This window comes from Scyliorhinus torazame, chromosome 5 (genome assembly GCF_047496885.1).
Source record: "Scyliorhinus torazame isolate Kashiwa2021f chromosome 5, sScyTor2.1, whole genome shotgun sequence".
Taxonomy (NCBI): domain Eukaryota; kingdom Metazoa; phylum Chordata; class Chondrichthyes; order Carcharhiniformes; family Scyliorhinidae; genus Scyliorhinus; species Scyliorhinus torazame.
Window position 1 is genome coordinate 328,467,751 of NC_092711.1, and position 27,763 is coordinate 328,495,513.

Sequence of the window (27,763 nt, forward strand, 5' to 3'; positions counted from 1 at the left end):
GTGTCACCGTGCTGTTACCTACAGAGCGATCTCTCACTCTGCTCAGAGATATACCTGTGTCACCGTGCTGTTAGCTACAGAGCGATCACTCACTCTGCTCAGAGATGTACCTGTGTCACCGTGCTGTTAGTTACAGAGCGATCTCTCACTCTGCTCAGAGTTATACCTGTGTCACCGTGCTGTTAGTTACAGAGCGATCTCTCACTCTGCTCAGAGATGTACCTGTGTCACCGTGCTGTTAGCAACAGAGCGATCTCTCACTCTGCTCAGAGATGTACCTGTGTCACCGTGCTGTTAGTTACAGAGCGATCTCTCACTCAGCTCAGAGATGTACCTGTGTCACCGTGCTGTTAGTTACAGAGCGATCTCTCACTCTGCTCAGAGATGTACCTGTGTCACCGTGCTGTTAGCTACAGAGCGATCACTCACTCTGCTCAGAGATGTACCTGTCAATCGGTCGGAATCCCTGGTTCGACTGTGAACAGCAGAGCTCAGGAAGAATGTTGGGCAGGGTACAGGGGGAATATGTCACACTGTGTGCAGGGAAGACTGAAGCTGGGAATGTTTCCAAGCAGGAGATATGATTAAGAGAAAGTTTGATTAGGTGTTGAAAGTTATGAGCTGTTTTGATCGAGCAAATAAGGAGAAAGTCTTCTCAAAGGCAGTGGGGGCAGGTTGAAGGGAATTGGTGAAAGCAGCCGCGGGGAGTGCGTTTTACTTGAAGCTCTGCGATGTTGCGACCTGGAGACAGGACTCGAAAGGCAGCTGGAGATTTAATAACTTTCCAAAATAAATTGGCTGTATGTTTGAGAGAGCTGCAGGGTGCTGGGGGAAAGAGCAGCAAATTGGATCACTGGACAGGCAGGGTGCAAACCTTCTGGTGACTCTGAGATGGACCCTCTGATACGGGAACAATGTGTGTGAGGCTGAGATCTGTGTTCTCTGGGATGTGAAGACTTTAATGTTCTCCCTGTGTTAACAGGGAAGGTCAGCGCGCAGCCCAAAGTGGAACATTCGGAGCGGGAGGGTGAGAGAGCTGGGAACAGCACAGTGCGATCCCACAGCACCAAGAGCAGCCCGCCCTACATGGTCTTCACTTACTTCAAAGGGGACATCGACACGAAGGTGGACGAACACTTCAGCAGAGCGTTAAAGCAATCCAGTCACCCCTCAGAAATCCATTCCAAAACCAAAGCTCACATCATTGAAGCAAAGACAGGTAAGAGGTGAAGAGACCCTCAATGAGGGCTGTCCGTCCCTCTCAGGAATTTAAACCATCCTCAGGGAAACAGCTTCTTACTGGGCCAGGGATGTGATTTTTCTGCAGGCGGGCCTGTGCCGTGAGGGCGCTCTATTCCACCACGTCGGCTGCTGTGGTCGTTACGGAGAAGATCCCCTCTGCGCATGCGCTGGGATGATGCCAGCACACGCTGGCGCTCCTGCGCGTGCGCCGGCTGGCGGAGGCCCTTCTGCGCCGGTTGGCGTGGCGCAAACCACCCCAGCGCCGGCCTAGCCCATGATTCCGGGTGGCCCGACGCTAGAGTGGTTCTCGCCACTACTCGGTGCCAGGAACCCCCACCCAGCAGGGTAGCGGAGTACCCGCCCCAGATCCCAGAAATGTTGGAGAATGAAAGGTTTAGTGAGAGGGAAGAACTGAGGGAGATCAACATTAGTAGCGAAATGGTGCTGGGAAACTGATGGGATTGAAGGCGGATAAATCCCCAGGGCCTGAGAATCTGCATCTTAGGGTGCTTAAGGAGGTGGCTCTGGAAATAGTGGATGCATTGGTGGTCACCTTCTGGGATTCTATAGCCTCTGGAACTGTCCCTGCAGATTGGAGGGTAGCTCGCGTCACTCCAATATTCAAAAAGGGAGGTAGAGAGAAAGCAGGGAATTATAGACCAGTAAGCCTAACGTCGGTAGTGGGGAAAATGCTTGAATCCATTATCAAGGACTTGATAGCGGAACATTTAGAAAGCAGTGGCAGGATCAGTCAGAGTCAGCATGGATTTATGAAGGGAAAATCATACTTGACAAATCTGTTGGAATTCTTTGAAGAGATAACCAGTACAGTTGACAAGGGGGAGCCAGTCGATGTGGTATATTTAGACTTTCAGAAGGTGTTTGACAAAGTTCCGCAGAAGAGATTATTGTGCAAGATTAAAGCGGATGGGATTGTGGGAAATGTATTGAGGTGGATAGAAAACTGGTTGGCAGAGTGGAAACAAAGAGTAGGGATTAATGGGTCCTTTTCAAATTGGCAAATTGCAAACACTAATGCACTGAGCAGGCTCCCACTACCAACGTGCCTCCCCAACGCTGAACTTCGTGGATACCTTGTTGCCCAGATCCACGATTGAACGTAAAAAAAAAACATATTGTCAAAAGTCCGCCACATGGTATTGTCCGGGGGCGGGGCGGGGGGCAGATCAGCATCGAAAACTGCCAATGACTTGTGGGCCTTTGTGATCAAGCTGTTGGTGCTCAGTGTGGAGGACGGCATCCTTCTGTGGGGGGCCCGCATTCTGGTCCCGTGTCAGGGGAGAGACCCAATATTGTGGGATCTACACAACAGGCACCCGGGCATCTTAATAATGAGAGGGCTGGCCCGTGGCTGCAGGCGATGGCCAGGCCTGAGGAGAGGAATAGAACGACTGGCCCAACACTGCAACATCTGCCAAGAGCAGCAGGAACTCCCGCCCACCGCAGCACATCATCCGCGGGAGTTACCACACCGGCCTTTGGTGGTCGGCATGCGGACTTTGCTGGGCCTTTCCAGGGATCCATGTTCCTGTTTATAGTGGATGCACATTGTGAGTGGCTGGAGGTCCACAAGATGTCCTCCGCCACATTGAGAGCGACAATCGAGAAACTCCGGCTCTCTTCCAGCAAACGTGGCTTTCCGGAGCTGCTGCTGCTGGATAACCACACCCTCTTTACGAGGGAACAGTTTGGGGGTTTGGTGAAGGCCAATGGGGTGTGGGGCATCCACATGGCCCCGTGCCACCCCTCCCCAAATGGGTTGGCTGAAAGGGAGAACGTTTAAAGGGGGTCTGAAGAAACAGGCCTCAGGGTCTTTGGACAGTGCACACCGCGCCGGCAGAACGGGTAATGGGCAATGGCTCAGGACCCACTTCTGCCCCTCATTTCCCGACATTGACGGGAAAGTGCACCGTTTGCATGTCATTAGTGGGCCTGACCCGGTATTCTCCGGGCCCTCCGCCATTCTCCGCCTCCACGGGGGTGAATCCCCAACGGTGAGGTTCACCTTTGCTAAAAATGGTGAAGCCGGCGGCTGCTGGGGGAGGGAGAGGGGGTCGGACATCACCGGAGTGTGCTGGCAGTTGTGCCGCTGGCCGGGGGGGCTTCTGCCAGGGCCGGGGGCAATAGCGTTGGGGGGGGGGGGGGGATAGCGGGGGGGTGGCGAGGAGGTGAACTGTGGGGTCGGGGTGGATGGGCAGGGAATCCCATTGCCACAGCCGGCAAGGCAACCACGCAGCTGCGCTCACCGCAAACAGCCCCCTGTGAGCTTAGTGCCACGGATCTTATAAGTGCCCCCCCCAGGTGTCCTCTGACCCCAGCCGACCCATCAGCTGTATGGGCATGTCAAGCACAGCCAGTGCCACCTTGTTGGCTGGGATGGTGAGTGTGGGGAGTGTAATGTGTGTGTGCGGCTGGGATGAGTGTGTGTGGGGAGTGTAATGTGTGTGTGCGGCTGGGATGTGTGTGTGTGGGGAGTGTAATGTGTGTGTGTGGCTGGGATGAGTGTGTGTGGGGAGTGTAATGTGTGTGTGCGGCTGGGATGAGTGTGAGTGGGGAGTGTAATGTGTGTGCGCGGCTGGGATGAGTGTGTGTGGGGAGTGTAATGTGTGTGTGCGGCTGGGATGAGTGTGTGTGGGGAGTGTAATGTGTGTGTGCGGCTGGGATGTGTGTGTGTGGGGAGTGTAATGTGTCTGTGCGACTGAGATGAGTGTGTGTGGGGAGTGTAATGTGTCTGTGCGACTGAGATGAGTGTGTGTGGGGAGTGTAATGTGTGTGGCGGCTGGGAGGAGTGTGTGTGGGGAGTGTAATGTGTGTATGCAGCTGGGATGAGTGTGTGTAGGGAGTGTAATGTGTGTGTGCGGCTGGGATGAGTGTGTGGGGCGAGTGTAATGTGTGTGTGCGGCTGGGATGAGTGTGTGTGGGGAGTGTAATGTGTGTGCGGCTGGGATGAGTGTGTGTGTGGGGAATGCAATGTGTCTGTGCGACTGGGATGAGAGTGTGTGGGGAGTGTAATGTGTGTGTGCGGCTGGGATGAGTGTGTGTTGGGAGTGTAATGTGTGTGTGTGGCTGGGATGAGTGTGTGTGGGGAGTGTAATGTGTGCGTGCGGCTGGGATGTGTGTGAGTGGGGAGTGTAATGTGTGTGTGCGGCTGGGATGAGTGTGTGTGGGGAGTGTAATGTGTGTGTGCGGCTGGGATGAGTGTGTGTGGGGAGTGTAATGTGTCTGTGCGGCTGGGATGAGTGTGTGTGGGGAGTGTAACGTGTGTGTGCGGCTGGGATGAGCGTGTGTGGGGAGTGTAATGTGTGTGTGTGGCTGGGATGAGTGTGTGCGGGGAGTGTAATGTGTGTGTGCGCTGGGATGAGTGTGTGTGGGGAGTGTAATGTGTGTGCGGCTGGGATGAGTGTGTGTGGGGAGTGTAATGTGTGTGTGCGCTGGGATGAGTGTGTGTGGGGAGTGTAATGTTTGTGGGCGGCTGGGATGAGTGTGTGTGGGGAGTGTAATGTGTGTGTGTGGCTGGGATGAGTGTGTGTGGGGAGTGTAATGTATTTGTGTGGCTGGGATGAGTGTGTGTGGGGAGTGTAATGTGTGTGTGTGGCTGGGATGAGTGTGTGCGGGGAGTGTAATGTGTGTGTGCGCTGGGATGAGTGTGTGTGGGGAGTGTAATGCTTGTTGGCGGCTGGGATGAGTGTGTGTGGGGAGTGTAATGTGTGTGTGTGGCTGGGATGAGTGTGTGTGGGGAGTGTAATGTGTGTGGCGGCTGGGATGAGTGTGTGTGGGGAGTGTAATGTGTGTGTGCGGCTGGGGTGAGTGTGTGTGGGGAGTGTAATGTGTGTGTGCGGCTGGGATGAGTGTGAGTGGGGAGTGTAATGTGTGTGTGCGGCTGGGGTGAGTGTGTGTGGGGAGTGTAATGTGTGTGTGCGGCTGGGTTGAGTGTGTGTGGGGAGTGTAATGTGTGTGTGCGGCTGGGATGAGTGAGTGTGGGGAGTGTAATGTGTGTGTGCGGCTGGGATGTGTGGGAGTGTGTGTGGGGAGTGTAATGTGTGTGTGCGGCTTTGATTGTGTGTGTGGGGAGTGTAATGTGTGTGTGTGGCTGGGATGAGTGTGTGTGGGGAGAGTAATGTGTGTGTGCGGCTGGGATGAGTGAGTGTGGGGAGTGTAATGTGTGTGTGCGGCTGGGATGTGTGGGAGTGTGTGTGGGGAGTGTAATGTGTGTGTGCGGCTGGGATGAGTGTGTGTGGGGAGTGTAATGTGTGTGTGCGGCTGGGATGAGTGTGTGTGGGGAGTGTAATGTGTGTGTGCGGCTGGGATGAGTGTGTGTGGGGAGTATAATGTGTGTGTGCGGCTGGGATGAGTGTGTGTGCGGAGTGTAATGTGTGTGTGGGGAGTGTAATGTGTGTGTGCGGCTGGGATGAGTGTGTGTGGGGAGTATGATGTGTGTGTGCGGCTGGGATGAGTGTGTGTGGGGAGTGTAATGTGTGTGTGCGGCTGGGATGAGTGTGTGTGGGGAGTGTAATGTGTCTGTGCGACTGGGATGAGTGTGTGTGGGGAGTGTAATGTGTGTGTGCGGCTGGGACGAGTGTGTGTGGGGAGTGTAATGTGTGTATGCGGCAGGGATGAGTGTGTGTGGGGAGTGTAATGTGTGTGTGGGGAGTGCAGTGTGTGTGTGCGGCTGGGACGAGTGTGTGTGGGGAGTGTAATGTGTCTGTGCGACTGGGATGAGTGTGTGTGGGGAGTGTAATGTGTGTGTGCGGCTGGGATGAGTGTGTGGGGAGTGTAATGTGTGTGTGCGGCTGGGGTGAGTGTGTGTGGGGAGTGTAATGTGTGTGTGTGGCTGGGATGAGTGAGTGTGGGGAGTGTAATGTGTCTGTGCGACTGGGATGAGTGTGTGTGGGGAGTGTAATGTGTGTGTGCGGCTGGGATGAGGGTGTGTGGGGAGTGTAATGTGTGTGTGCGGCTGGGATGAGTGTGTGTGGGGAGTGTAATGTGTGTGTGCGGCTGGGATGAGTGTGTGTGGGGAGTGTAATGTGTGTGTGCGGCTGGGATGAGTGTGTGTGGGGAGTGTAATGTGTGTGTGCGGCTGGTATGAGTGTGTGTGGGGAATGTAATGTGTCTGTGCGACTGGGATGAGTGTGTGTGGGGAGTGTAATGTGTGTGTGCGGCTGGGATGAGTGTGTGTGTGGAGTGTAATGTGTGTGTGCGGCTGGGATGAGTGTGTGTGTGGAGAGGAATGTGTGTATGCGGCTGGGATGAGTGTGTGTGGGGAGTGTAATGTGTCTGTGCGGCTGGGATGAGTGTGTGTGGGGAGTGTAATGTGTCTGTGCGGCTGGGATGAGCGTGTGTGGGGAGTGTAATGTGTGTGTGTGGCTGGGATGAGTGTGTGCGGGGAGTGTAATGTGTGTGTGCGCTGGGATGAGTGTGTGTGGGGAGTGTAATGTGTGTGCGGCTGGGATGAGTGTGTGTGGGGAGTGTAATGTGTGTGTGCGCTGGGATGAGTGTGTGTGGGGAGTGTAATGTTTGTGGGCGGCTGGGATGAGTGTGTGTGTGGAGTGTAATGTGTGTGTGTGGCTGGGATGAGTGTGTGTGGGGAGTGTAATGTATTTGTGTGGCTGGGATGAGTGTGTGTGGGGAGTGTAATGTGTGTGTGTGGCTGGGATGAGTGTGTGCGGGGAGTGTAATGTGTGTGTGCGCTGGGATGAGTGTGTGTGGGGAGTGTAATGCTTGTTGGCGGCTGGGATGAGTGTGTGTGGGGAGTGTAATGTGTGTGTGTGGCTGGGATGAGTGTGTGTGGGGAGTGTAATGTGTGTGGCGGCTGGGATGAGTGTGTGTGGGGAGTGTAATGTGTGTGTGCGGCTGGGGTGAGTGTGTGTGGGGAGTGTAATGTGTGTGTGCGGCTGGGATGAGTGTGAGTGGGGAGTGTAATGTGTGTGTGCGGCTGGGGTGAGTGTGTGTGGGGAGTGTAATGTGTGTGTGCGGCTGGGTTGAGTGTGTGTGGGGAGTGTAATGTGTGTGTGCGGCTGGGGTGAGTGTGTGTGGGGAGTGTAATGTGTGTGTGCGGCTGGGTTGAGTGTGTGTGGGGAGTGTAATGTGTGTGTGCGGCTGGGATGAGTGAGTGTGGGGAGTGTAATGTGTGTGTGCGGCTGGGATGTGTGGGAGTGTGTGTGGGGAGTGTAATGTGTGTGTGCGGCTTTGATTGTGTGTGTGGGGAGTGTAATGTGTGTGTGTGGCTGGGATGAGTGTGTGTGGGGAGTGTAATGTGTGTGTGCGGCTGGGATGAGTGAGTGTGGGGAGTGTAATGTGTGTGTGCGGCTGGGATGTGTGGGAGTGTGTGTGGGGAGTGTAATGTGTGTGTGCGGCTGGGATGAGTGTGTGTGGGGAGTGTAATGTGTGTGTGCGGCTGGGATGAGTGTGTGTGGGGAGTGTAATGTGTGTGTGCGGCTGGGATGAGTGTGTGTGGGGAGTATAATGTGTGTGTGCGGCTGGGATGAGTGTGTGTGCGGAGTGTAATGTGTGTGTGGGGAGTGTAATGTGTGTGTGCGGCTGGGATGAGTGTGTGTGGGGAGTATGATGTGTGTGTGCGGCTGGGATGAGTGTGTGTGGGGAGTGTAATGTGTGTGTGCGGATGGGATGAGTGTGTGTGGGGAGTGTAATGTGTCTGTGCGACTGGGATGAGTGTGTGTGGGGAGTGTAATGTGTGTGTGCGGCTGGGACGAGTGTGTGTGGGGAGTGTAATGTGTGTATGCGGCAGGGATGAGTGTGTGTGGGGAGTGTAATGTGTCTGTGCGGCTGGGGTGAGTGTGTGTGGGGAGTGCAGTGTGTGTGGCGGCTGGGATGAGTGTGTGTGGGGAGTGTAATGTGTGTGTGTGGCTGGGATGAGTGAGTGTGGGGAGTGTAATGTGTCTGTGCGACTGGGATGAGTGTGTGTGGGGAGTGTAATGTGTGTGTGCGGCTGGGATGAGTGTGTGTGGGGAGTGTAATGTGTGTGTGCGGCTGGGATGAGTGTGTGTGGGGAATGTAATGTGTCTGTGCGACTGGGATGAGTGTGTGTGGGGAGTGTAATGTGTGTGTGCGGCTGGGATGAGTGTGTGTGTGGAGTGTAATGTGTGTGTGCGGCTGGGATGAGTGTGTGTGTGGAGAGGAATGTGTGTATGCGGCTGGGATGAGTGTGTGTGGGGAGTGTAATGTGTCTGTGCGACTGGGATGAGTGTGTGTGGGGAGTGTAATGTGTGTGTGCGGCTGGGATGAGTGTGTGTGTGGAGTGTAATGTGTGTGTGCGGCTGGGATGAGTGTGTGTGGGGAGTGTAATGTGTGTGTGCGGCTGGGACGTGTGTGAGTGGGGAGTGTAATGTGTGTGTGCGGCTGGGATGAGTGTGTGTGGGGAGTGCAGTGTGTATGTGCGGCTTGGATGAGTGTGTGTGGGGAGTGTAATGTGTGTGTGCGGCTGGGATGAGTGTGTGTGGGGAGTGTAATGTGTGTGTGCGGCTGGGATGAGCGTGTGTGGGGAGTGTAATGTGTGTGTGTGGCTGGGATGAGTGTGTGTGGGGAGTGTAATGTGTGTGTGCATTGTGATGAGTGTGTGTGGGGTGTGTAATGTGTGTGTGCGGCTGGGATGAGTGTGTGTGGGGAGTGTAATGTTTGTGTGCGGCTGGGATGAGTGTGTGTGGGGAGTGTAATGTTTGTGTGGGGAGTGTAATGTGTGTGTGTGGCTGGGATGAGTGTGTGTGGGGAGTGTAATGTGTGTGTGCGGCTGGGATGAGTGTGTGTGGGGAGTTTAATGTGTGTGTGCGGCTGGGTTGAGTGTGTGTGGGGAGTGTAATGTGTGTGTGCGGCTGGGATGTGTGTGTGTGGGGAGTGTAATGTGTACCTGCGGCTGGGATGAGTGTGTATGGGGAGTGTAATGTGTGTGTGTGCGGCTGGGATGAGTGTGTGTGGGGAGTGTAATGTGTCTGTGCGACTGGGATGAGTGTGTGTGGGGAGTGTAATGTGTCTTTGCGACTGGGATGAGTGTGTGTGGGGAGTGTAATGTGTCTGTGCGACTGGGAAGTGTGTGAGTCGGGAGTGTAATGTGTGTGTGCGGCTGGGGTGAGTGTGAGTGGGGAGTGCAGTGCGTGTGTGCTGCTGGGACGAATGGGTGTGGGGAGTGTAATGTGTGTATGCGGCTGGGATGAGTGTGTGTGGGGTGTGTAATGTGCCTGTGCGACTGGGATGAGTGTGTGTGGGGAGTGTAATGTGTGTGTGCGGCTGGGATGAGCGTGTGTGGGGAGTGTAATGTGCCTGTGCGACTGGGATGAGTGTGTGTGGGGAGTGTAATGTGTGTGTGCGGCTGGGATGAGCGTGTGTGGGGAGTGTAATGTGTGTGTGCGGCTGGGATGAGTGTGTGTGGTGAGTGTAATGTGTGTGTGCGGCTTGGATGAGTGTGTGTGGGGAGTGTAATGTGCCTGTGCGACTGGGATGAGTGTGTGTGGGGAGTGTAATGTGTGTGTGCGGCTGGGATGAGCGTGTGTGGGGAGTGTAATGTGTGTGTGCGGCTGGGGTGAGTGTGTGCGGGGAGTGTAATGTGTCTGTGCGACTTGGATGAGTGTGTGTGGTGAGTGTAATGTGTGTGTGCGGCTTGGATGAGTGTGTGTGGGGAGTGTAATGTGCCTGTGCGACTGGGATGAGTGTGTGTGGGGAGTGTAATGTGTGTGTGCGGCTGGGATGAGCGTGTGTGGGGAGTGTAATGTGTGTGTGCGGCTGGGATGGTGTGTGTGGGGAGTGTAATGTGTGTGTGGGGAGTGTAATGTGTGTGTGCGGCTGGGATGAGTGGGTGTGGGGAGTGTAATGTGTCTGTGCGACTTGGATGAGTGTGTGTGGTGAGTGTAATGTGTGTGTGCGGCTGGGATGAGTGTGTGTGGGGAGTGTAATGTGTCTGTGCGACTGGGATGAGTGTGTGTGGGGAGTGTAATGTGTGTGTGCGGCTGGGATGAGTGTGTGTGGGGAGTGTACTGTGTGTGTGCGGCTGGGATGAGTGTGTGTGGGGAGTGTAATGTGTGTGTGGGGAGTGTAATGTGTGTGTGCGGCTGGGATGAGTGTGTGTGGGGAGTGTGATGTGTGTGTGCGGCTGGGATGAGTGTGTGTGGGGAGTGTAATGTGTGTGCGGCTGGGATGAGTGTGTGTGGGGAGTGTAATGTGTCTGTGCGACTGGGATGAGTGTGTGTGGGGAGTGTAATGTGTGTGTGCGGCTGAGATGAGTGTGTGTGGGGAGTGTAATGTGTGTCTGCGGCTGGGATGAGTGTGTGTGGGGAGTGTAATGTGTCTGTGCGACTGGGATGAGTGTGTGTGGGGAGTGTAGTGTGTGTGTGGCGAGTGCAGTGTGTGTGGCGGCTGGGATGAGTGTGTGTGGGGAGTGTAATGTGTGTGTGTGGCTGGGATGAGTGAGTGTGGGGAGTGTAATGTGTCTGTGCGACTGGGATGAGTGTGTGTGGGGAGAGTAATGTGTGTGTGCGGCTGGGATGAGTGTGTGTGGGGAGTGTAATGTGTGTATGCGGCTGGGATGAGTGTGTGTGGGGAGTGTAATGTGTCTGTGCGACTGGGATGAGTGTGTGTGGGGAGTGTAATGTGTGTGTGCGGCTGGGATGAGTGTGTGTATGGAGTGTAATGTGTGTGTGTGGCTGGGATGTGTGTGTGTGGGGAGTGTAATGTGTGTGTGCGGCTGGGATGTGTGTGTGTGGGGAGTGTAATGTGTGTGTGCGGCTGGGGTGAGTGTGTGTGGGGAGTGTAATGTGTGCGTGCGGCTGGGATGTGTGTGAGTGGGGAGTGTAATGTGTGTGTGTGGCTGGGATGAGTTTGTGTGGGGAGTGTAATGTGTGTGTGCATTGTGATGAGTGTGTGTGGGGTGTGTAATGTGTGTGTGCGGCTGGGATGAGTGTGTGTGGGGAGTGTAATGTGTGTATGCGGCTGGGATGAGTGTGTGTGGGGAGTGTAATGTGTGTGTGCGGCTGGGATGAGTGTGTGTGGGGAGTGTAATGTGTACCTGCGGCTGGGATGAGTGTGTATGGGGAGTGTAATGTGTCTGTGCGACTGGGATGAGTGTGTGTGGGGAGTGTAATGTGTGTGTGCGGCTGGGATGAGTGAGTGTGGGGAGTGTAATGTGTGTGTGCGGCTGGGATGTGTGTGTGTGGGGAGTGTAATGTGTGTGTGCGGCTGGGATGAGTGTGTGTGGGGAGTGTAATGTGTGTGTGCGGCTGGGGTGAGTGTGTGTGGGGAGTGTAATGTGTACCTGCGGCTGGGATGAGTGTGTATGGGGAGTGTAATGTGTCTTTGCGACTGGGATGAGTGTGTGTGGGGAGTGTAATGTGTCTGTGCGACTGGGAAGTGTGTGAGTCGGGAGTGTAATGTGTGTGTGCGGCTGGGGTGAGTGTGAGTGGGGAGTGCAGTGCGTGTGTGCTGCTGGGACGAATGGGTGTGGGGAGTGTAATGTGTGTATGCGGCTGGGATGAGTGTGTGTGGGGAGTGTAATGTGTCTGTGCGACTTGGATGAGTGTGTGTGGTGAGTGTAATGTGTGTGTGCGGCTTGGATGAGTGTGTGTGGGGAGTGTAATGTGTCTGTGCGACTGGGATGAGTGTGTGTGGGGAGTGTAATGTGTGTGTGCGGCTGGGATGAGCGTGTGTGGGGAGTGTAATGTGTGTGTGCGGCTGGGATGATGTGTGTGGGGAGTGTAATGTGTGTGTGGGGAGTGTAATGTGTGTGTGCGGCTGGGATGAGTGGGTGTGGGGAGTGTAATGTGTCTGTGCGACTTGGATGAGTGTGTGTGGTGAGTGTAATGTGTGTGTGCGGCTGGGATGAGTGTGTGTGGGGAGTGTAATGTGTCTGTGCGACTGGGATGAGTGTGTGTGGGGAGTGTAATGTGTGTGTGCGGCTGGGATGAGTGTGTGTGGGGAGTGTACTGTGTGTGTGCGGCTGGGATGAGTGTGTGTGGGGAGTGTAATGTGTGTGTGGGGAGTGTAATGTGTGTGTGCGGCTGGGATGAGTGTGTGTGGGGAGTGTGATGTGTGTGTGCGGCTGGGATGAGTGTGTGTGGGGAGTGTAATGTGTGTGCGGCTGGGATGAGTGTGTGTGGGGAGTGTAATGTGTCTGTGCGACTGGGATGAGTGTGTGTGGGGAGTGTAATGTGTGTGTGCGGCTGAGATGAGTGTGTGTGGGGAGTGTAATGTGTGTCTGCGGCTGGGATGAGTGTGTGTGGGGAGTGTAATGTGTCTGTGCGACTGGGATGAGTGTGTGTGGGGAGTGTAGTGTGTGTGTGGCGAGTGCAGTGTGTGTGGCGGCTGGGATGAGTGTGTGTGGGGAGTGTAATGTGTGTGTGTGGCTGGGATGAGTGAGTGTGGGGAGTGTAATGTGTCTGTGCGACTGGGATGAGTGTGTGTGGGGAGAGTAATGTGTGTGTGCGGCTGGGATGAGTGTGTGTGGGGAGTGTAATGTGTGTATGCGGCTGGGATGAGTGTGTGTGGGGAGTGTAATGTGTCTGTGCGACTGGGATGAGTGTGTGTGGGGAGTGTAATGTGTGTGTGCGGCTGGGATGAGTGTGTGTGTGGAGTGTAATGTGTGTGTGTGGCTGGGATGTGTGTGTGTGGGGAGTGTAATGTGTGTGTGCGGCTGGGATGTGTGTGTGTGGGGAGTGTAATGTGTGTGTGCGGCTGGGGTGAGTGTGTGTGGGGAGTGTAATGTGTGCGTGCGGCTGGGATGTGTGTGAGTGGGGAGTGTAATGTGTGTGTGCGGCTGGGATGAGTGTGTGTTGGGAGTGCAGTGTGTGTGTGCGGCTTGGATGAGTGTGTGTGGGGAGTGTAATGTGTGTGTGTGGCTGGGATGAGTGTGTGTGGGGAGTGTAATGTGTGTGTGCGGCTGGGATGAGTGTGTGTGGGGAGTGAAATGTGTCTGTGCGACTGGGATGAGAGTGTGTGGGGAGTGTAATATGTGCGTGCGGCTGGGATGTGTGTGAGTGGGGAGTGTAATGTGTGTGTGCGGCTGGGATGAGTGTGTGTGGGGAGTGCAGTGTGTGTGTGCGGCTTGGATGAGTGTGAGTGGGGAGTGTAATGTGTGTGTGCGGCTGGGATGAGTGTGTGTGGGGAGTGTAATGTGTGTGTGCGGCTGGGATGAGTGTGTGTGGGGAGTGTAATGTGTGTGTGCGGCTGGGATGAGTGTGTGTGGGGAGTGTAATGTGTGTGTGCGGTTGGGATGAGCGTGTGTGGGGAGTGTAATGTGTGTGTGTGGCTGGGATGAGTGTGTGTGGGGAGTGTAATGTGTGTGTGCATTGTGATGAGTCTGTGTGGGGTGTGTAATGTGTGTGTGCGGCTGGGATGAGTGTGTGTGGGGAGTGTAATGTGTTTGTGCGGCTGGGATGAGTGTGCGTGGGGAGTGTAATGTGTGTGTGCGGCTGGGATGAGTGTGTGTGGGGAGTGCAATGTGTGTGTGCGGCTGGGGTGAGTGTGTGTGGGGAGTGTAATGTGTTTGTGCGGCAGGGTTGAGTTTGTGTGGGGAGTGTAACGTGTGTGTGCGGCTGGGATGAGTGTGTGTGGGGAGTGTAATGTGTGTGTGCGGCTGGGGTGAGTGTGTGTGGGGAGTGTAATGTGTGTGTGCGGCTGGGATGAGTGTGTGTGGGGAGTGTAATGTGTGTGTGCGGCTGGGATGAGTGTGTGTGGGGAGTGTAATGTGTGTGTGCGGCTGGGGTGAGTGTGTGTGGGGAGTGTAATGTGTGTGTGTGGCTGGGATGAGTGTGTGTGGGGAGTGTAATGTGTGTGTGTGGCTGGGATGAGTGTGTGTGGGGAGTGTAATGTGTGTGTGCGGCTGGGATGAGTGTGTGTGGGGAGTGTAATGTGTGTGTGCGGCTGGGATGAGTGTGTGTGGGGAGTGTAATGTGTGTGTGCGCTGGGATGAGTGTGTGTGGGGAGTGTAATGTGTGTGTGCGCTGGGATGAGTGTGTGTGGGGAGTGTAATGTGTTTGTGCGGCAGGGATGAGTGTGTGTGGGGAGTGTAATGTGTGTGTGTGGCTGGGATGAGTGTGTGTGGGGAGTGTAATGTGTGTGTGTGGCTGGGATGAGTGTGTGTGGGGAGTGTAATGTGTGTGTGTGGCTGGGATGAGTGTGTGTGGGGAGTGTAATGTGTGTGTGCGGCTGGGATGAGTGTGTGTGGGGAGTGTAATGTGTGCGTGCGGCTGGGATGAGTGTGTGTGGGGAGTGTAATGTGTGTGTGGGGAGTGTAATGTGTGTGTGCGGCTGGGATGAGGGTGTGTGGGGAGTGTAATGTGTGTGTGTGGCTGGGATGAGTGTGTGTGGGGAGTGTAATGTGTGTGTGCATTGTGATGAGTCTGTGTGGGGTGTGTAATGTGTGTGTGCGGCTGGGATGAGTGTGTGTGGGGAGTGTAATGTGTGTGTGCGGCTGGGATGAGTTTGTGTGGGGAGTGTAATGTTTGTGTGGCGAGTGTAATGTGTGTGTGCGGCTGGGATGAGTGTGTGTGGGGAGTTTAATGTGTGTGTGCGGCTGGGTTGAGAGTGTGTGGGGAGTGTAATGTGTTTGTGCGGCAGGGTTGAGTTTGTGTGGGGAGTGTAACGTGTGTGTGCGGCTGGGATGAGTGTGTGTGGGGAGTGTAATGTGTGTGTGCGCTGGGATGAGTGTGTGTGGGGAGTGTAATGTGTTTGTGCGGCAGGGATGAGTGTGTGTGGGGAGTGTAACGTGTGTGTGCGGCTGGGATGAGTGTGTGTGTGGAGTGTAATGTGTGTGTGCGGCTGGGATGAGTGTGTGTGGGGAGTATAATGTTTATGTGCGGCTGGGATGAGTGTGTGTGGGGAGTGTAATGTGTGTGTGCGGCTGGGATGAATGTGTGTGGGGAGTGTAATGTGTCTGTGGCGGCTGGGATGTGTGTGTGTGGGGAGTGTGATGTGTGTGTACGGCTGGGATGAGTGTGTGTGGGGAGTGTAATGTTTGTGTGGGGAGTGCAGTGTGTGTGGCGGCTGGGATGAGTGTGTGTGGGGAGTGTAATATGTCTGTGCGACTGGGATGAGTGTGTGTGGGGAGTTTAATGTGTGTGTGCGGCTGTGATGAGTGTTTGTGGGGAGTGTAATGTGTGTATGCGGCTGGGATGAGTGTGTGTGGGGAGTGTAATGTGTGTGTGTGGCTGGGATGAGTGTGTGTAGGGAGTGTAATGTGTGTGTGCGGCTGCGATATGTGTGAGTGGGGAGTGTAATGTGTGGGTGCGGCTGGGATGAGTGTGTGTGGGGTGTGCAGTGTGTGTGTGCGGCTTGGTTGAGTGTGTGTGGCAGTGTAATGTGTGTGTGCGGCTGGGATGAGTGTGAGTGGGGAGTGTAATGTGCGTGTGGGGAGTGTAATGTGTGTATGCGGCTGGGATGAGTGTGACTGGGGAGTGTAATGTGTGTGTGCGGCTGGAATGAGTGGGTGTGGGGAGTGTAATGTGTGTGGCGGCTGGGATGAGTGTGTGTGGGGAGTGTAATGTGTGTGTGGCTGGGATGAGTGTGTGTGGGGAGTGTAATGTGTGTGTGGCTGGGATGAGTGTGTGTGGGGAGTGTAATGTGTGTGTGCGGCTGGGATGAGTGTGTGCGGGGAGTGTAATGTGTGTGTGGCTGGGATGAGTGTGTGTGGGGAGTGTAATGTGTGTGTGCGGCTGAAATGAGTGTGTGTGTGGAGTGTAATGTGTGAGTGCGGCTGGGATGAGTGTGTGTGTGGAGCGTAATGTGCGTGTACGGCTGGGATGAGTGTGTGTGGTGAGTGTAATGTGTGTGTGCGGCTGGGATGAGTGTGTGTGGGGAGTGTAATGTGTGAGTGCGGCTGGGATGAGTGTGTGTGTGGAGTGTAATGTGTGAGTGCGGCTGGGATGAGTGTGTGTGGTGAGTGTAATGTGTGTGTGATGCTGGGATGAGTGTGTGTGGGGAGTGTAATGTGTGTGTGTGTCTGGGATGAGTGTGTGTGGGGAGTGTAATGTTTGTGTGCGGCTGGGATGAGTGTGTGTGGGGAGTGTAATGTGTGTGTGTGTCTGGGATGAGTGTGTGTGGGGTGTGTAATGTGTGTGTGCGGCTGGGATGAGTGTGTGTGGGGAGTGTAATGTTTGTGTGCGGCTGGGATGAGTGTGTGTGGGGTGTGTAATGTGTGTGTGCGGCTGGGCTGAGTGTGTGTGGGGTGTGCAGTGTGTGTGTGCGGCTTGGTTGAGTGTGTGTGGCAGTGTAATGTGTGTGTGCGGCTGGGATGAGTGTGAGTGGGGAGTGTAATGTGTGTGTGCGGCTGGGATGTGTGTGACTGGGGAGTGTAATGTGTGTGTGCGGCTGGAATGAGTGTGTGTGGGGAGTGTAATGTGTGTGGCGGCTGGGATGAGTGTGTGTGGGGAGTGTAATGTGTGTGGCTGGGATGAGTGTGTGGGGAGTGTAATGTGTGTGTGCGGCTGGGATGAGTGTGTGTGGGGAGTGTAATGTGTCTGTGCGACTGGGATGAGTGTGTGTGGGGAATGAAATGTGTCTTTGCGACTGGGGTGAGTGTGTGTGGGGAGTGCAGTGTGTGTGTGCGGCTGGGATGAGTGTGTGTGGGGAGTGTAATGTGGCAGTGCGACTGGGATGTGTGTGACTCGGGAGTGTAATGTGTGTGTGCGGCTGGGGTGAGTGTGTGTGGGGAGTGTAATGTGTGTGTGCGGCTGGGATGAGTGTGTGTGGGGAGTGCAGTGTGTGTGTGCGGCTGGGATGAGTGTGTGTGGGGAGTGTAATGTGTGTATGCGGCTGGGATGAGTGTGTGTGGGGAGTGTAATGTGTCTGTGCGACTGGGATGAGTGTGTGTGGGGAGTGTAATGTGTGTGTGCGGCTGGGATGAGTGTGCGTGGGGAGTGGAATGTGTGTGTGTGGCTGGGATGAGTGTGTGTGGGGAGTGTAATGTTTGTGTGCGGCTGGGATGAGTGTGTGTGGGGAGTGGAATGTGTGTGTGTGGCTGGGATGAGTGTGTGTGGGGAGTGTAATGTTTGTGTGCGGCTGGGATGAGTGTGTGTGGGGAGTGTAATGTGTGTGTGCGGCTGGGATGAGTGTGTGTGGGGAGTGTAATGTGTGTGTGCGGCTGGGATGAGTGTGTGTGGGGAGTGTAATGTGTGTGTGTGTCTGGGATGAGTGTGTGTGGGGAGTGTAATGTTTGTGTGCGGCTGGGATGAGTGTGTGTGGGGAGTGTAATGTGTGTGTGCGGCTGGGATGAGTGTGTGTGGGGAGTGTAATGTGTGTGTGCGGCTGGGATGAGTGTGTTTGGGGAGTGTAATGTGTGTGTGTGTCTGGGATGAGTGTGTGTGGGGAGTGTAATGTTTGTGTGCGGCTGGGATGAGTGTGTGTGGGGAGTGTAATGTGTGTGTGCGGCTGGGATGAGTGTGTGTGGGGAGTGTAATGTGTGTGTGCGGCTGGGATGTGTGTGATTCGGGAGTGTAATGTGTGTGTGCGGCTGGGGTGAGTGTGAGTGGGGAGTGCAGTGTGTGTGTGCTGCTGTGACGTGTGTGTGTGGGGAGTGTAATGTGTGTATGCAGCTGGGATGAGTGCGTGTGGGGAGTGTAATGTGTGTGTGCGGCTGGGATGAGTGTGTGTGGGGAGTGTAATGTGTGTGTGCGGCTGGGATGAGAGTGTGTGGGGAGTGTAATGTGTGTGCGGCTGGGATGAGTGTGTGTGGGGAGTGTAATGTGTGTGTGCGGCTGGGATGAGAGTGTGTGGGGAGTGTAATGTGTGTGCGGCTGGGTTGAGTGTGTGTGGGGAGTGTAACGTGTGTGCGGCTGGGATGAGTGTGTGTGGGGAGTGTAATGTGTGTGTGCGGCTGGGATGAGTGTGTGTGGGGAGTGTAATGTGTGTGTGCGGCTGGGATGAGTGTGTGTGGGGAGTGTAATGTGTGTGTGCGGCTGGGATGAGTGTGTGTGGGGAGTGTAATGTGTGTGTGCGGCTGGGATGAGTGTGTGTGGGGAGTGTAATGTGTGTGTGCGGCTGGGATGAGTGTGTGTGGGGAGTGTAATGTGTGTGTGCGGCTGAGATGTGTTTGTGTGGGGAGTGTAATGTGTGTGTGCGGCTGGGATGAGTGTGTGTGGGGAGTGTAATGTGTGAGTGCGGCTGGGAGGTGTTTGTGTGGGGAGTGTAATGTGTGAGTGCGGCTGGGATGAGTGTGTGTGTGGAGTGTAATGTGTGAGTGCGGCTGGGATGAGTGTGTGTGGTGAGTGTAATGTGTGTGTGCGGCTGGGATGAGTGTGTGTGGGGAGTGTAATGTGTGTGTGATGCTGGGATGAGTGTGTGTGGGGAGTGTAATGTGTGTGTGTGTCTGGGATGAGTGTGTGTGGGGAGTGTAATGTTTGTGTGCGGCTGGGATGAGTGTGTGTGGGGAGTGTAATGTGTGTGTGCGGCTGGGATGAGTGTGTGTGGGGAGTGTAATGTGTGTGTGCGGCTGGGATGAGTGTGTGTGGGGAGTGTAATGTGTGTGTGTGGGGAGTGTAATGTGTGTGTGTGGGGAGTGTAATGTGTGTGTGTGTCTGGGATGAGTGTGTGTGGGGAGTGTAATGTTTGTGTGCGGCTGGGATGAGTGTGTGTGGGGAGTGTAATGTGTGTGTGCGGCTGGGATGAGTGTGTGTGGGGAGTGTAATGTGTGTGTGCGGCTGGGATGAGTGTGTGTGGGGAGTGTAATGTGTGTGTGCGGCTGGGATGAGTGTGTGTGGGGAGTGTAATGTGTGTGTGCGGCTAGGATGAGTGTGTGTGGGGAGTGTAATGTGTGTGTGCGGCTGGGATGAGTGTGTGTGGGGAGTGTAATGTGTGTGTGCGGCTGGGATGAGTGTGTGTGGGGAGTGTAATGTGTGTGTGCGGCTGGGATGAGTGTGTGTGGGGAGTGTAATGTGTGTGTGCGGCTGGGATGAGCGTGTGTGGGGAGTGTAATGTGTGTGTGATGCTGGGATGAGTGTGTGTGGGGAGTGTAATGTGTGTGTGCGGCTGGGATGAGTGTGTGTGGGGAGTGTAATATGTGTGTGCGGCTGGGATGAGTGTGTGTGGGGAGTGTAATGTGTGTGTGCGGCTGGGATGAGTGTGTGTGGGGAGTGTAATGTGTGTGTGCGGCTGGGATGAGTGTGTGTGGGGAGTGTAATGTGTGAGTGCGGCTGGGATGTGTTTGTGTGGGGAGTGTAATGTGTGAGTGCGGCTGGGATGAGTGTGTGTGGGGAGTGTAATGTGTGTTTGTGTCTGTGAGGAGTGTGTGTGGGGAGTGTAATGTGTGTGTGTGTCTGGGATGAGTGTGTGTGGGGAGTGTAATGTGTGTGTGTCTGGGGTGACTCTGTGGGGGGAGTGTAATGTGTGTGTGTGTCTGGGATGAGTGTGTGTGGGGAGTGTAATGTGTGTGTGTCTGGGATGACTCTGTGGGGGGAGTGTAATGTGTGTGTGTGGCTGGGATGAGTGTGTGTGGGGCGTGTAATGTGTGTGTGCGGCTGGGATGAGTGTGTGTGTGGAGTGTAATGTGTGTGTGCGGCTGGGATGAGTGTGTGTGGGGAGTGTAATGTGTGTGTGCGGCTGGGATGAGTGTGTGTGGGGAGTGTAATGTGTGTGTGATGCTGGGATGAGTGTGTGTGGGGAGTGTAATGTGTGTGTGTGTCTGGGATTAGTGTGTGTGGGGAGTGTAATGTTTGTGTGCGGCTGGGATGAGTATGTGTGGGGAGTGTAATGTGTGTGTGCGGCTGGGATGAGTGTGTGTGGGGAGTGTAATGTGTGTGTGCGGCTGGGATGAGTGTGTGTGGGGAGTGTAATGTGTGTGTGTGTCTGGGATGAGTGTGTGTGGGGAGTGTAATGTGTGTGTGCGGCTGGGATGAGTGTGTGCGGGGAGTGTAATGTGTGTGTGTCTGGGGTGACTCTGTGGGGGGAGTGCCATGTGTGTGTGTGGCTGGGATGAGTGTGTGTGGGGCGTGTAATGTGTGTGTGCGGCTGGGATGAGTGTGTGTGTGGAGTGTAATGTGTGTGTGCGGCTGGGATGAGTGTTTGTGGGGAGTGTAATGTGTGTGTGCGGCTGGGATGAGTGTGTGTGGGGAGTGTAATGTGTGTGTGCGGCTGGGATGAGTGTGTGTGGGGAGTGTAATGCGTGTGTGAGGCTGGGATGAGTGTGTGTGGAGTGTAATGTGCGTGTGTGGCTGGGATGAGTGTGTGTGGGGAGTGTAATGTGTGTGTGCGGCTCGGATGAGTGTGTGGGGAGTGTAATGTGTGTGTGCGGCTGGGATGAGTGTGTGTGGGGAGTGTAATGTGTGTGTGCGGCTGGGATGAGTGAGTGTGGGGAGTGTAATGTGTGTGAGCGGCTGGGATGAGTGAGTATGGGGAGTGTAATGTGTGTGTGCGGCTGGGATGAGTGAGTGTGGGGAGCGTAATGTGTGTGAGCGGCTGGGATGAGTGAGTGTGGGGAGTGTAATGTGTGTGTGCGGCTGGGATGAGTGAGTGTGGGGAGTGTAATGTGTGTGTGCGGCTGGGATGAGTGTGTGGGGAGTGTAATGTGTGTGTGCGGCTGGGATGAGTGAGTGTGGGGAGTGTAATGTGTGTGAGCGGCTGGGATGAGTGAGTGTGGGGAGTGTAATGTGTGTGTGCGGCTGGGATGAGTGTGTGTGGGGAGTGTAATGTGTGTGTGTCTGGGGTGACTCTGTGGGGGGAGTGTAATGTGTGTGTGTGTCTGGGATGAGTGCGTGTGGGGAGTGTAATGTGTGTGTGTCTGGGGTGACTCTGTGGGGGGAGTGTAATGTGTGTGTGCGGCTGGGATGAGTGTGTGTGGGGAGTGTAATGTGTGAGTGCGGCTGGGATGAGTGAGTGTGGGGAGTGTAATGTGTGTGTGCGGCTGGGATGAGTGTGTGTGTGGAGTGTAATGTGTGTGTGCGGCTGGGATGAGTGTGTGTGGGGAGTGTAATGTGTGTGTGCGGCTGGGATGAGTGTGTGTGGAGTGTAATGTGCGTGTGTGGCTGGGATGAGTGTGTGTGGGGAGTGTAATGTGTGTGTGCGGCTGGGATGAGTGTGTGGGGAGTGTAATGTGTGTGCGGCTGGGATGAGTGTGTGTGGAGTGTAATGTGTGTGCGGCTGGGATGAGTGTGTGTGGAGTGTAATGTGTGTGCGGCTGGGATGAGTGTGTGTGGAGTGTAATGTGCGTGTGTGGCTGGGATGAGTGTGTGTGGGGAGTGTAATGTGTGTGTGCGGCTCGGATGAGTGTGTGGGGAGTGTAATGTGTGTGTGCGGCTGGGATGAGTGTGTGTGGGGAGTGTAATGTGTGTGTGCGGCTGGGATGAGTGAGTGTGGGGAGTGTAATGTGTGTGAGCGGCTGGGATGAGTGAGTATGGGGAGTGTAATGTGTGTGTGCGGCTGGGATGAGTGAGTGCGGGGAGCGTAATGTGTGTGAGCGGCTGGGATGAGTGAGTGTGGGGAGTGTAATGTGTGTGTGCGGCTGGGATGAGTGAGTGTGGGGAGTGTAATGTGTGTGTGCGGCTGGGATGAGTGTGTGGGGAGTGTAATGTGTGTGTGCGGCTGGGATGAGTGAGTGTGGGGAGTGTAATGTGTGTGAGCGGCTGGGATGAGTGAGTGTGGGGAGTGTAATGTGTGTGTGCGGCTGGGATGAGTGTGTGTGGGGAGTGTAATGTGTGTGTGTCTGGGGTGACTCTGTGGGGGGAGTGTAATGTGTGTGTGTGTCTGGGATGAGTGTGTGTGGGGAGTGTAATGTGTGTGTGTCTGGGGTGACTCTGTGGGGGGAGTGTAATGTGTGTGTGCGGCTGGGATGAGTGTGTGTGGGGAGTGTAATGTGTGAGTGCGGCTGGGATGAGTGAGTGTGGGGAGTGTAATGTGTGTGTGCGGCTGGGATGAGTGTGTGTGTGGAGTGTAATGTGTGTGTGCGGCTGGGATGAGTGTGTGTGGGGAGTGTAATGTGTGTGTGCGGCTGGGATGAGTGTGTGTGGAGTGTAATGTGCGTGTGTGGCTGGGATGAGTGTGTGTGGGGAGTGTAATGTGTGTGTGCGGCTGGGATGAGTGTGTGGGGAGTGTAATGTGTGTGCGGCTGGGATGAGTGTGTGTGGAGTGTAATGTGTGTGCGGCTGGGATGAGTGTGTGTGGAGTGTAATGTGTGTGCGGCTGGGGTGAGTGTGTGCGGGGAGTGTAATGTGTGTGTGCGGCTGGGATGAGTGAGTGTGGGGAGTGTAATGTGTGTGTGGGTGGGATGAGTGTGTGGGGAGTGTAATGTGTGTGTGTTGGCTGGGATGAGTGTGTGTGGGGAGTGTAATGTGTGTGTGTTGGCTGGGATGAGTGTGTGTGGGGAGTGTAATGTATGTGTGCGGCTGGGATGAGTGTGTGGGGAGTGTAATGTGTGTGCGGCTGGGATGAGTGTGTGTGGAGTGTAATGTGTGTGCGGCTGGGGTGAGTGTGTGCGGGGAGTGTAATGTGTGTTTGAGGCTGGGATGAGTGTGTGTGGGGAGTGTAATGTGTGTGTGCGGCTGGGATGAGTGAGTGTGGGGAGTGTAATGTATGTGAGCGGCTGGGATGAGTGAGTATGGGGAGTGTAATGTGTGTGCGGCTGGGATGAGTGTGTGTGGGGAGTGTAATGTGTGTGCGGCTGGGGTGAGTGTGTGTGGGGAGTGTAATGTGTGTGTGCGGCTGGGATGAGTGTGTGTGGGGAGTGTAATGTGTGAGTGCGGCTGGGATGAGTGTGTGCGGGGAGTGTAATGTGTGTGTGTGGCTGGGATGAGTGTGTGTGGGGAGTGTAATGTGTGTGTGCGGCTGGGATGAGTGTGTGTGGGGAGTGTAATGTGTGTGTGCGGCTGGGATGAGTGTGTGTGGGGAGTGTAATGTGTGTGCGCGGCTGGGATGAGTGTGTGTGGGGAGTGTAATGTGTGTGTGTGGCTGGGATGTGTGTGTGGGGAGTGTAATGTGTGTGTGTGGCTGGGATGAGTGTGTGTGGGGAGTGTAATGTGTGTGTGCGGCTGGGATGAGTGTGTGTGGGGAGTGTAATGTGTGTGTGCGGCTGGGATGAGTGTGTGTGGGGAGTGTAATGTGTGTGTGCGGCTGGGATGAGTGTGTGTGGGGAGTGTAATGTGTGTGTGCGGCTGGGGTGAGTGTGTGTGGGCAGTGTAATGTGTGTGTGCGGCTGCAGCTTGTCAGCCTCCCGAGTGTCGATCCCGGACCCGGCCATTCCGGCCCCGTTTCCCAGTGGAATGGATTGTGGTCCACGCGGCTCCGTTCGACGCCTCTCCACGGTAACAGGATCGGTCCAGGTGCAGCGGCAGTTTTGCTGTTGTGAAAGTCCCCGAATGTTGCCCCAGCGTCAACACATGGGGCACGATTCTGTGATTGCTGACGCCAGAATCACGTTCGGCGGTCGATCGGAAAATCCCTTTAGATGCCGAAATCGTGGGCGGCGCCTGTTTTCCAGATAAGTCAGCATCATCGGTGAGTGCACCACACATCGTCAGGACGGCCTCAGGACATTACCTGAAGGCCCTCCCCCGATGCTCCACCCCCGATGGGCCGGCTTCCCGACGGGCTTTGCCCACATTCGGGGTGCGGTGGGGGGGAGCCGTGCTGCTGGCAGGAGGAGGCTTCAGCGGGGACGGGGGACGGGGGACGGGGGGTACTGGTGGGGGATGGTCAGGGGGCGGTGAGGGGGTGTACAGGGGGACTCTATCTGGCATGCCTGGTCCGCGCGCAGCCAGCGACAGCTTGTACGGTGCGATCGCTGCAGGTCATTGCCTTGTGCATGTGCAGCCACGGACCTGGCAATTCTCCGGCTGTTTCTGTCGGGAACGCCGGGAGACACATGTGGTGCAGCTGTTGGTGCTCCACTGGGGCCGGCACCGTATTTCCAATGCTTCAGCCCCTCAATAGCGGCGTACACGAGGAGGACAGCGCACATTGTCGGGACGGTCTCAGGACCTCCCCCCATGCTGAGACACAAACTGAGATATTTAATATTAGTGTGAAATACACAGAGACACAGAGACTGAGGTATTTAATATTAGTGTGAAATACACAGAGACACAGAGACTGAGATGTTTAATATTACTGTGAAATACACAGAGACACAGAGACTGAGATATTTAATATTAGTGTGAAATACACAAAGACACAGAGACTGAGATATTTAATATTAGTGTGAAATACACAGAGACACAGAGACTGAGATATTTAATATTAGTGTGAAATACACAGAGACACAGAGACTGAGATATTTAATATTAGTGTGAAATACACAGAGACACAGAGACTGAGATATTTAATATTAGTGTGAAATACACAGAGGCACAGAGACTGAGATATTTAATATTAGTGTGAAATACACAGAGACACAGAGACTGAGATATTTAATATTAGTGTGAAATACACAGAGACACAGAGACTGAGATATTTAATATTAGTGTGAAATACACAGAGACACAGAGACTGAGATATTAAATATTAGTGTGAAATACACAGAGACACAGAGACTGAGATATTAAATATTAGTGTGAAATACACAGGGACACAGAAACTGAGATATTTAATATTAGTGTGAAATACACAGAGACACAGAGACTGAGATATTTAATATTAGTGTGAAATACACAGAGACATAGAGACTGAGATATTTAATATTAGTGTGAAATACACCGAGACACAGAGACTGAGATATTTAATATTAGTGTGAAATACACAGAGACACAGAGACTGAGATATTAAATATTAGTGTGAAATACACAGGGACACAGAAACTGAGATATTTAATATTAGTGTGAAATACACAGAGACACAGAGACTGAGATATTTAATATTAGTGTGAAATACACAAAGACACAGAGACTGAGATATTTAATATTAGTGTGAAATACACAGAGACACAGAGACTGAGATATTTAATATTAGTGTGAAATACACAGAGACACAGAGACTGAGATATTAAATATTAGTGTGAAATACACAGGGACACAGAAACTGAGATATTTAATATTAGTGTGAAATACACAGAGACACAGAGACTGAGATATTTAATATTAGTGTGAAATACACAGAGACACAGAGACTGAGAGATTTAATATTAGTGTGAAATACACAGAGACACAGAGACTGAGATATTTAATATTAGTGTGAAATACACGGAGACACAGAGACTGAGAGATTTAATATTAGTGTGAAATACACAGAGACACAGAGACTGGGGTATTTAATATTAGTGTGAAATACACAGAGGCACAGAGACTGAGATATTTAATATTAGTGTGAAATACACAGAGACACAGAGACTGAGATATTAAATATTAGTGTGAAATACACAGGGACACAGAAACTGAGATATTTAATATTAGTGTGAAATACACAGAGACTGAGATATTTAATATTAGTGTGAAATACACAGAGACACAGAGACTGAGATATTTAATATTAGTGTGAAATACACAGAGACACAGAGACTGAGATATTTAATATTAGTGTGAAATACACAGAGACGCAGAGACTGAGATATTTAATATTAGTGTGAAATACACAGAGACACAGACAGACTGAGATATTTAATATTAGTGTGAAATACACAGAGACACAGAGACTGAGATATTTAATATTAGTGTGAAATACACAGAGACACAGACAGACTGAGATATTTAATATTAGTGTGAAATACACAGAGACGCAGAGACTGAGATATTTAATATTAGTGTGAAATACACAGAGACACAGAGACTGAGATATTTAATATTACTGTGAAATACACAGAGACACAGAGACTGAGATATTTAATATTAGTGTGAAATACACAAAGACACAGAGACTGAGATATTTAATATTAGTGTGAAATACACAGAGACACAGAGACTGAGATATTTAATATTAGTGTGAAATACACAGAGACACAGAGACTGAGATATTAAATATTAGTGTGAAATACACAGGGACACAGAAACTGAGATATTTAATATTAGTGTGAAATACACAGAGACACAGAGACTGAGATATTTAATATTAGTGTGAAATACACAGAGACACAGAGACTGAGGTATTTAATATTAGTGTGAAATACACAGAGACACAGAGACTGAGATATTTAATATTAGTGTGAAATACACAGAGACACAGAGACTGAGAGATTTAATATTAGTGTGAAATACACAGAGACACAGAGACTGAGATATTTAATATTAGTGTGAAATACACGGAGACACAGAGACTGAGAGATTTAATATTAGTGTGAAATACACAGAGACACAGAGACTGGGGTATTTAATATTAGTGTGAAATACACAGAGACACAGAGACTGAGATATTTAATATTAGTGTGAAATACACAGAGACAGAGAGACTGAGATATTTAATATTCGTGTGAAATACACAGAGACAGAGACAGATATTTAATATAAGTGTGAAATACACAGAGACACAGAGACTGAGATATTTAATATTAGTGTTAAATACACAGAGACACAGAGAGTGAGATATTTAATATTAGTGTGAAATAATCAGAGACACAGTGACTGAGATATTTATTATTAGTGTGAAATACACAGAGACACAGAGACTGAGATATTTAATATTAGTGTGAAATACACCTAGACACAGAGACTGAGATATTTAATATTAGTGTGAAATACACAGAGACATGGAGACTGAGATATTTAATATTAGTGTGTAATACACAGACACAGAGAGACTGAGATATTTAATATTAGTGTGAAATACACAGAGACAGAGACAGATATTTAATATAAGTGTGAAATACACAGAGACACAGAGAGTGAGATATTTAATATTAGTGTGAAATACACAGAGACACAGAGACTGAGATACTTAATATTAGTGTGAAATACACAGAGACAGAGATATTTAATATTAGTGTGAAATACACAGAGACACAGAGACTGAGATATTTAATATTAATGTGAAATACACAGAGACACAGAGACTGAGATATTTAATATTAGTGTGAAATACACAGAGACACAGAGACTGAGATATTTAATATTAGTGTGAAATACACAGAGACACAGAGACTGAGATATTTAATATTAGTGTGAAATACACAGAGACACAGAGACTGAGATATTTAATATTAGTGTGAAATACACAGAGACACAGAGACTGAGATATTTAATATTAGTGTGAAATACACAGAGACACAGAGACTGAGATATTTAATATTTGTGTGAAATACGCAGAGACTGAGATATTTAATATTAGTGTGAAATAATCAGAGACACAGTGACTGAGATATTTATTATTAGTGTGAAATACACAGAGACACAGAGACTGAGATATTTAATATTAGTGTGAAATACACAGAGACACAGAGACTGAGATATTTAATATTAGTGTGAAATACACAGAGACACAGAGACTGAGATATTTAATATTAGTGTGAAATACGCAGAGAATGAGATATTTAATATTAGTGTGAAATAATCAGAGACACATTGACTAAGATATTTAATATTAGTGTGAAATACACAGAGACTGAGATATTTAATATTAGTGTGAAATACACAGAGACACAGAGACTGAGATATTTAATATT

The 27,763-nt window shown here is 52.3% G+C and overlaps 1 protein-coding gene across 1 annotated transcript in view; it reads left to right on the forward strand.

The window, feature by feature from the left end:
• The window catches only part of LOC140421337 (transcription cofactor vestigial-like protein 1), a 118,082-nt gene that overhangs the window by 19,811 nt on the left and 70,508 nt on the right, over positions 1 to 27,763 (forward strand). The window contains exon 2 of the mRNA XM_072506009.1: positions 983 to 1,219. Coding sequence (XP_072362110.1) covers positions 983 to 1,219 — 237 coding nt within the window. The remainder of the gene's footprint in view (positions 1 to 982; positions 1,220 to 27,763) is intronic.